Source organism: Lupinus angustifolius, chromosome LG07 (assembly GCF_001865875.1).
Source record: "Lupinus angustifolius cultivar Tanjil chromosome LG07, LupAngTanjil_v1.0, whole genome shotgun sequence".
NCBI lineage: Eukaryota > Viridiplantae > Streptophyta > Magnoliopsida > Fabales > Fabaceae > Lupinus > Lupinus angustifolius.
Genome location: NC_032015.1, coordinates 6,763,226 through 6,773,665, shown reverse-complemented (window position 1 = coordinate 6,773,665; position 10,440 = coordinate 6,763,226). Strand labels below are relative to the sequence as shown.

At 30.0% G+C, this 10,440-nt stretch overlaps 1 protein-coding gene across 1 annotated transcript; it reads right to left on the bottom strand.

The window, feature by feature from the left end:
• LOC109352643 lies at positions 6,991-8,790 on the bottom strand. Its single transcript, XM_019594790.1, has 2 exons — positions 8,600-8,790; positions 6,991-7,727 (listed from the first exon to the last, which is right to left on the bottom strand). The coding sequence occupies exons 1-2, from the start codon at positions 8,709-8,711 to the stop codon at positions 7,468-7,470; spliced, it is 372 nt and encodes a 123-aa protein (XP_019450335.1). The 5' UTR covers positions 8,712-8,790; the 3' UTR covers positions 6,991-7,467.

Genomic DNA, 10,440 nt, shown 5'->3' with positions numbered 1-10,440 from the left:
ACTTGTAATTGGTTGAAAAAAATGTATTTAAATTAAAATATTAAATATTAAATATTTTTCTGACCAATCATAAATAGTAGTACATTAAATGATACACTTTTGTGGGAGAACAGATGTTCACCCCTACTCACACCAAATGACCAAATTAATCAACCTTGGTTATTCACAAAAAAATGTATCATTGCATATAATGAATTTGAGTAAATTGACAACTTTGTCTTGAAATTAATTGTGAAAGATTTAGTCTCTAAATGTATAAGGTTTATACTAATTTGGTCATTTTTAAAGGATTAAAGTGAAAGATTATAAAAGGAGTGGATTTATAAGAATTTTATAAAGTCAAGGATTAAATAGTATCCACAATTAGATTTAAGAGAATAAACTGCTAACTTATTGTAATGACTTTTTCATAATAATGTTAGGAACAAAACTGCTAACTAATTCTAATGATTTTTTCATAAAAAAACAATATTTGTTTTATATTTAACACAAATGCATTCCTATTGACTAAAACAATTAATTGGAATCTATAGGAATATATAAAAATAAGCTTGAAAAATACTTCTGATATATAACCTGAAAGGTTAAATCAATGATGTAAAAACTGTATCGATGGATATTCCGTAATAAATTTGATGAAAGGTTAAACCAATTATGTAAAAACCATACCGAAAAACAAACATGTTATTGAAACTCGATGGGTATTCCGTAATAAATCTGATAAAAATTGTATCATTGTTAGAAATAAAGCTAGACTAGTTGCTCATGGATACAATCAGGAAGAAGGTATAGACTTTAATGAAACCTTCGCTCCGGTTGCTAGACTTGAAGTTATTAGGCTATTACTTGCATATGTTGCATATGTCTGCTCTTTGAATGTTCTGTTATATCAAATGGACATAAAGAGTATTTTCCTCAACTGTTACATTCAAGAAGAAGTGTTTGTTGAACAACCTCCTGATTTTGACGATTACAAACATCCTTCTTATGTTTACAAATTAAAGAAAGCTCTCTATGACTTAAAGCAAACTTCTTATACATGGTATGATCGTCTAACTAAAGTTCTACTTGAAAAAGGTTTCAGCAAAGGAAAGGTCGACACTACACTTTTTATAAAAAGAATAAATCATCATACTCTACTTGTTCAAATTTATGTAGATGATATTATTTTTGGTTGTACTAATGAGATTTTGTGTAGTGATTTTGGCAAAATGATGCTAGAAGAGTTTGAAATGTCTATGATAAGGAAGTTAAATTACTTCCTTGGACTACAAATCAAACAACTTGATAATAACATTTTCGTAAGTCAGTCCAAGTATTGTAGAGATTTGCTAAAAAGATTTGACATGGATGGCTGCAAGCCAATAACTACTCCTATGTGATCCGGTACTTACATTGATACGAATGAAGTATGGAAATGCATTGAAATATCAAATTATCAATGTATGATTGGATCTCTTTTATATTTAAATGTCAGTAGACCTGATATCATGTTTAGTGTATGTTTGTGTGCTCGCTATCAATCTAAACCAAAAGAATCACACTTAGTTGATGTTAAGTGAATCATAAAATATCTTAAAGGTACATCTAACATTGGGTTGTGGTATCCAAAAGGAAATATATATGATTTGGTTGGATATTCAGATTCAGTTTATGCTGGGTGCAAACCTGAGAGGAAAAGTACAAGTGATACTTGTCATATCTTGGGAAATGCTTTAGTTTCTTGGTCTTGCAAGAAACAAGATGTGTAGCCCTAAGCACTGCTGAAGCTGAATATATAGCAGCAAATAGTTGTTGTGCCCAAGTGTTGTGGCTTAAACAACAATTATGAGATTTATGACTTAGAATTAGGGTGCACTCCTTTAAAATGTGACAATACTAGTATTATAAACCTCACAAAGAATCTTGTTATGCATTCTAGAACCAAACACATTGATATAAGACATCACTTCCTTAGGGATCATGTCCAAAAGAAGGATGTGTCAGTAGAAATTGTTGATACAAATAACCAACGAGCAAATATATTCACTAAACCCTTGGCTAAAGAACCTTTTTATAAAATTAGATGAGAATTAGACATTCTTGATGAAACTTACTTATCTTAACATGATTATATTTGTGTTTCATCATGTTTATCTCATGCCTACTTGTACTTAAAAGTGCTTATTGATGTTTAAATATTTCAAATTCTGGGTTAATTTTTTTCATAGCTTAAAATTGCCTAAAAACAAGTTTTTATGGGGTCAATAATCGATTACACTGGAAAGTAACCGATTATAGGGTTGAACAGCGTGTTACTTAATGTTGCTGTTTGAAAAATTTAAATTTTTTAATTTGAGTAATCGGTTACTATATGTCGTTATATTTTTTTTGCATTTTTAAACTTTTTTAAACTCATCTTCCTCATCAACTCGTGTTCTCTCTTGTTCAACCCTCTTAAATCCTCAAATCTTCGTTTTTGATACATTTTGGGTGATTTTTGTGTTTATTCATATCATATTTTCAATTCTAAACACTTCTACACCATCATTTTCGTGTTTAGTGGCCTAAATCAAAACCCCCAAAATTTTCAATAACCCAAAAACCTAAAATCTCAAAAACCTCAATTCATGGCTTCTTCTTCTAGATCAAAGAAGCAATGCACCAATCTAACTCAAAAGAAGCAAGGAACTTCATCCTTGAAGTCCAACCCTCTTGACTTAATGCGACTTCTAGCAAATGATGAGCAACGTAAAATCTTTGAGGATCGCGATATCACATATTTTCTTTTTTTGCTCATTTATTATTGCTACTTATTGGGAGTTGAGTCAAACATAATTAATTATGTTTTTTTATTTTTTGGTCATATTTTTAATGAGTCTTGAGTGATTTCATGTTTTATCCTGAACTGATTAGAGTATTTTACTGTAACATGAACTTTAGGAAAAACCGTCTTACTTCTTATATAAAAGGATAAGACATTACTTTGGATTTGAAAATCATGAGTTCATTGTATTGTAACATACCCTATTAGGGGAGCATTGCAGGCAACCCTTGTATGTGAATGAGAAAACTATGATCGATTTTTTTTAGTTATTCTTTGTGTAGAATTACCAAAGAGGAAATAAAAACGCTTAAGCAACATGGTTAAGGTGAAACTATTAAAAATAGAGATATCCTATTTGGTGGGCATCTCAAAGTGAAAGACTATTTGCTTCAATATCTTCTCAGCTATGTCATCTTACCAAAATTTTCAAATCACTCTGAAATAAGTGACATATAATTTCAATTGATGTATGGTATGAAATTTAATCTGAAAATCAATTGGACTCTGATGATAATGAGACAAATGTGGTCTGTAAGAGGAACTCAAAGCCTTTTGCCATATGCAATCTTCATAACAATAATCCTTGAGCATATCGGTGTTTCTACTGCTGGAGAAACTAAGATCCCGCTTAATCCTCGTGAAAGCCATATTGATGTGGATGTAGTCCACAAAATGGGCTTCATATATAATCTTCCTGAACCAGAAACTGCCCTTGCTAATCCTTCTAAACCTCAACCTTCAGAGTTTCAAGCTTAATCTTCCTCATTTGTTGTCATGCCTTCAAATCAGATGATTATGGATGAGTTGATTTCTCTTCGAAGCTACATCACTAACCGGATAAATGCCTTTGATACTCAGAATCAACAAATCCAGTTTGAACTTCATCATCTATCTTCTAAACTGAGTAGCATGGACATTGATGAAGATAGTTCTGAGCCTGAGTCTTAGAGTGTGTCTAGGATTTCTGTTCTGTTTTGAAGCATATTACTGAACAATTTACTTCTATTTTATGGGTGTAATCATTTTATTTTGTTGGACAAAATTCACTTTATGTTGTTTTTTGTTGAACATCTATGTCTTATGATATGCATTGTGATGTTTATTTTATATCTTATGATTACTTTTATGCTTGTCATATACATATTGTATGTTGTATATATATATTATGCTAGAAACTCTTGGCTTTTCTACTTTTTGATGAAGTCAAATGGGGAGAAAAGTTGGGAGAGTGTATTTTCTGTTTAAAACATTTCAGGCACATAACTCCAAATGAAATGAGAGCATATTCAAGAAAAGTCAAGAATATCACAAAGTATACTGCTCTCAGAAAACTACATTGTTAAGAAGATATTGGTTTGTCATCATAAAAAAGGGGGAGATTGTGAAGAAGATCTCTGCTCCTGACCTTGACACGATTTTGATGAAGACACCAATATCACCAAAAAAAGAAAATGAAGAATAATTATGAAGACAATGAAGATTCAAACTTCAAGATATTGAAGACTTTTAGTCTAAGTCTAAATAAATACTTCTATCATATACTCTTGAATATATAATAGTAGTATTGCTCAAAATATTTTTAAAGAAAATTGAAACACTTCAAGTTTAAATAAAACAATTTTCAAAAAGACTATGTAACAAGTTACTGAAATCTGAGTAACAGGTTACATGAGTGAGAAATCAGTTATCCAACAAAAATTGAACTGAGTAATCCATTACTGAACTTTGGGTAACAGATTACTCAAGTTTCAACGTTCTTGAGTAACCAATTACTCTAATATGAGTAACTGATTACTCTAAGTGAATTTTAAATTCACTGTTAGACAGAATATTTGGGTAATCGATTACTCAATGGTGTAACCAGTTACTGAGAGTTGTTGCATCAGATTTTTAAATTCAAAGTGAATGAGTTTCAACCCAAAAGACATGGTTTCATTCCAATCAATTCCTACCCTTTCAAATAGGTATTTAGGCTGGTTGGAAAGCCTATATAAAGGCATTAAAACACATAATAAAAAAATAACTTTCATACAACTCTCACACGATTTTGAAAAATTCTCTCAATATTTTCTGCACGTTTGCACTCATTTCTTAAACTTTCAAAAAAGAATTTTTCTGAGTTACTTGAAGTAATTGTTTTAAAGTTTTACAAACTTATTGAGCAATATTACTTAGTATAAAAGAGAGTTATTGGATTACAAATGATATTACATTTCATATTTGTAAAGACAATACAAACCACTGTTGTATTTCTTCATTCATTGTAAATACTTTCTTCCACGGAGTGATAAGATAAGGGATAGAGTTACTTGGAAATATGTTTTTTCAATGTGATAAGTATTAGTGAGTGTGTAAGGTACATAGAAGTTTCGGGGTGAGATATTATAATTACAACTCATAATATTTAGTGGAAAATCTCTTCTGATGTAAGAGTACTGGACGTAGCCTTCAGTGGACAAGAAGGTGAACCAATATAAAATTTCGGTGTACTCTCTTCTGTTTATTTCTTCAATTATTTACTTGTTATTTTCTGCAAATTATTTCCGCTGCTTTTAACTCTTGATATTGCATAAAAAATGACCATAATTTTTAAGTCAACTAATTCAGTCCCTTTTAGTTGCAATCTTACCTTGTTGATCATGTTTTCCTCCTTTTTTTTGAATATGTATTATTACTTTTCATAAGCGTCTTGTATTCACCAGTTTTTGTTGCCATTTATAGGTGGTATAGGATAAATGCAAATTAAACTGATCTTGTGGTGGCTGCATATAAGTCCCTTAGACATGGAATGGAGATAATAAATTTAAACATAAAATTAAAGAGAATGGAGGAAGAGACTTACGGAGTTGGAATGGGCTTGTGAACTAGCAAAGATGGTAGCAGTGGTCTCTTGAATTTAGGGGAAAGTGGTAGTTTGTGGATAAGCTTTTTGAAAAATGGCTTAGGCCTTAGAGCATGAAATGATGAAATGGGGAAGGCTTAACTACTGGAAGTAGTTTAGGTACAGGTTTATTGAGCACTGGAATTGGTACAGGTTTTTTTTTCTTTTTTGATATTTTGCTATTGGAAATGGATTTGGTATAAGCTTCTTAAAAGTGGAAAATGTTTTAGAGAATAAAATATTTCCTTTGAGATAATTTATTATTTTAAAATTATTTATTATTTGACATGTGTACTATTTTCATTTTTTTTCTATTAGTTTTTATTTTAAAATATATTATAAAAAATAAAATTAAAATACATGTCAAACAATAAATGAATTTAAAGATATACATTTTCTCTTTATGTAAGGAGATATTTTATACTCAATGTTTTATTGTTATTGGAATTGGTTTTAGTATAGGTTTCTTAAAACCCCAAGTTGATAGATGTCGTTTTGTTAATACAATGAAAGAGAAGATAATGAAGTATGTCATTGTATTATAAAGTAACTTATTTCTTCCGGTTAATAAAGTATGATATGTGTACTCTGGTTTAGTTTTAGAAATATTTTTATAAAAAAAATGAAATATAACATATTTCATATAATTTTAGTAGTTGGAGAATTTATCTCATAGAAATGAAACATTTTATTCTTGGAAGAGAATGGAGATGATAGAGAAATACAAAGATAAATAAATTTTGATTTTATAGAATGATAGATACTATACATATTTATTTATTCAATGTGTGCATTTCTACGCCCTGAAGTGGATATATGTAGGATAGTCCTTCAAATGAATTCCTGGATTCTGAATGTTACGAGACTTTAGAAACTAAAAAGGAGACTGATAGTGAACAGTCCCACTCATGAATTTTTTTAATGTTTTAAATTGAAATAACTAAAATTATAATTAACAATGTAAAAACAATTAATGTTTTAAAGAAAAAATACATGTGGCATGGATGAATTCATATTTCCTCAACCATATCACAACTTAACATATGATGACTAATAGAAAGACCTATAGTAAAAGTTTTAAAATTACATGACCAATTTTCGCCCACAAAAAGCATTAATAATTGCTGATACAAATTTTTTAATTTATACTTTTTTTACTAGTTTCTTGTATCTTTCTCAGCAATATTTTTTTCTTGAGTAGGCTTTGCTCTAAGAGTGACCATCCAAATATATTAAGACAAAATAAAATTTTAAATAAATAATTGAACTAAAAATAGAAAATTAATACAATTCTTTAGGATCGTTTTAAAACAGCGATAACTGACAATTTTATTCAGATGAAAGCATTAACTATCTATCCAAAACAACACACATGGTGGGGTAGAGTAGGATTATGCAAAAGCAATTACACATGTTGATGAGATTCAAGCATAGCTATATCTCTATATAAACTATACATGTGGAATATGTGTGACTTTGGAGGAAGTTGGTTTTGGAAATGACTTATTAATTGGTATAGGTGGTAAAAGTGGTACACAAATTTGAGGTGAAGTGGAAGTTTAGGAATATGCTCTTTGGCATTAGAGATGACTACTATGGATTTTGTGGTGGGAAGAAGGATAAAAATCACTATAACAAATGATGTCTCATTCCATTATTTCGGATCAATCAGAATATTAATTTTTATTTTTAGAAAATTTATTTTCCTTATATGCTGATTGATCTGAGATAGGGAAGAAGACACCATTTGAACATGTGATCAAGAAGATAACTACTTCCATCAATACCGAGGGGGAGGAGGGCTAAAAAGATTCTTTTTAACTCTAGGCCTTCGATAACCTTTTGGGGCAGGCTTATGCACGGGAAAGGGATTACGTTTTATCACCGGCTGTGGATGAATAGGTTTGATAAACGGCCACTTAAAAATTGGCTTCTGATCAAAAAATCCTTTAGATTTGGCTTTTTCATCATCTTGAACTTTGAGGTTTGTCTTTGCAAGTTCTTCCTTTACAAGCTTTCCAGCAACATTCACTTCACTCCCTGCATAAGAATTTCAAAGGATCATTTTTATACAGGTAATACTTCCATCATACTGAACTTGAGTTTGTTTCTTAACACTTCAGCCTTGTCATGCTATCCACCATGAAACTACATTAATTTAGTGACAGTGACTCAATGGAATAAATGACTTTAAGTCCTTGAGCTCATGGTTCAAGTCGCGACAGACTCCTTTTAAGAGGAATAAAATACTATAGGAATACATAAGCTAATATGTGGCACCCTAAGTGAATTCATAGTAGATAACATATGAAGACTGAGGTGTTAGCAAGTTAGTGATAGTGACTAATGAAATCAATGACTATATGACCCTAATGTCATGAGTTCAAGTCGTGGGAAATTTCCTTTAAAAGGGATAAAATACTACAGGATTATTTAAGTTAACAGGTGACACGCTAAATGAATAACGGGTCAACGCTAAATGTTACATGTTTCATACATGTATGTTTGTTTTAAAAGAAGAGTTCAAAATGTATGTAATGACACTGTAAAGATTTATACACAGTCATCCACCATTCATTTGTAATACTTTTATTTAAAAGTCAATAATAACTAAAAATCAATGGTAGATGATGTAGTGACAGTGTAAAAAACCTTTACACTGTCAATGTATATATCTTTTTCCCTGGAAAGAAATCACTAAAATGAAGTTGCATGAAAAATAATATCGCATAATACTATATGTTAAGTAATCATAACAATATAATTATTAACTTAGCTATAAAGTATTATAGCTCTATGATATTTTTTTTCAAGAAGTATAAATTCAATGATGGTGGATTTTCATTCCTCACTTGCAAGAGAAAACACCCTAAATATAAAAAGATTGTATATTTGTATGTTAAACAACAAACCTAAAGCTTGAGTCGTTGCTAGAGCAGAAGTAGCGTAACAGAAAGTGACAACAAGTAGTAAGGGAACACAGAAGCGCACAAGTGTGAATTTTTGAGTGGAAACATTTCCCATTGAGAAAACAATGATATGCCACAACAAGGTATGACAATTACCAAAGGTGGAATACCTGATAGCCTGAGTTGCATTATTACAATAAGTCTTATTTATAATAGCTTCTTAGCCATCGGCCATAGTCATCTATATTATTAGAGAGGAAAGTTTTTGCAAAACAAATTAAAAAATAAAATGAAATGATAATTATATTATTCTATTCATATTTGCAATAATAACTTTATCCTTAAAGAGTGAATGTAAAAACAATATTCCTCTCTTTATTAATTAACAGTAAATCTTTGACTTACATTAAAGTATAAATGATGAGAATGACTTAATAAGCTAATATTCATTACTCAATGGACTTTTCAGTACTAGAATTTCAGGAAAAACATTATTTTTTAATTTTAAAGGGTTTAATTTTCGCCTTTCTTTCATCTAAATCCGAAATAAAATGGGCTTTCAAAAATCATCACTTTAGTTTCTCTCCAAAATTACACTCTCAATTTCCACACAAAGCCAAAAGATAATCTGTGGGTAGGTGTAGTATTAGAAGTAGGTGGCTAAAAAGAAGATAGAAATTTAGGCAAAAAGTTGAGGACTAGGTGCCGTAATGGAAACGCCATTGATATTGGCAGCCTGTAAGAGCTGTGAAGAAAGGGACATACAAAAATATATATATGATATAGATTCAAAATATTTCTTAAAAACTCTATTTTTATAAGATTGTTTTGGTGGGTTTTGGGTTCCGCATATCTCTAAGCATATTTATCGGGTATTTAAAATATACTGGATAAAAATATTTTAAAAATAAAGGAAAAATGGATACTTATATATGTGTGTGGAAGTATAATACATATAAAAAGCATATAGCTAAAAGGTAGACAGAAATTTTAAGCAAAGTGAGGTGGACCATGTGCCATAATGAAAACGCCATTATTGCAATTGGCAGCCTCTGAGAGCTATGAAGAAAAGAGTAAACAGTTATTCTTTCCCTTCTTTATATTATTTTATGTGTCAAGAAATATAATTGACTAAAAAAATATTTAATAATTATAATTTAACTTAAATAATTTTTTTGCCATACGATTTGGCCAAATGCTGCAAAAGAATAAGCAACTTTTTTGGGCTTCAGATATTAAAATCATCTAATTAATCATTGAAGAGTAAAGAGGGTAAAGTTTTTGGTTTAAATATGGAATTTGTTCCTATAGTTTTATTTGATATATATACTATTGCTGTATTGCATGTTTAATTATAAGTGATATCTTGTTTTCTTCTCATAAAAATAAAATAAAATAATATTAAAATGATATATTTTAATTAGTTCATGACTATGATATAAATTAAGACAACAATAAGAACAAGATATCTTCATTTTCTTAGCAAAATAAAACATTTTTTAGTCCTTTCCAAGTCTTGGTCTTTGTCTTTTAGACTTTTCCAAGTCTTCTTTACTTTCAATTATTATGTCAGTGGGGATAGAGACAGAGAATGGATGGTCACACCATATGTCCCAACGTCCAATTATTATGTTTGCATGATCTTCTATTTCAAAAAATTACTAAATAATATCGGTCTATGTTTTTACAATCATTTTTCTATAAAATGACACATTTTTCTATACTAAATAAACATGAGACGTGTGATATGTGGTTGAAACTTGATCGTAAGACCAATTCCCATGGCTAGGAGGAGAAAAGTGGTGATGATAGTAAGTGTGGTAATAGGATCTAAGTGCCCAATG

What these genes read in the sequence shown, in the direction of transcription:
- LOC109352643 (XM_019594790.1), bottom strand. Translation starts at nt 8,711, where the DNA reads ATGGGAAATGTTTCCACTCAAAAATTCACACTTGTGCGCTTCTGTGTT. An exon ending in AGCAACGACTCAAGCTTTAG is followed by an intron (nt 7,728 to 8,599) that starts GTTTGTTGTTTA and finishes ATTCTTATGCAG; the next exon opens with GGAGTGAAGTGAATGTTGCT.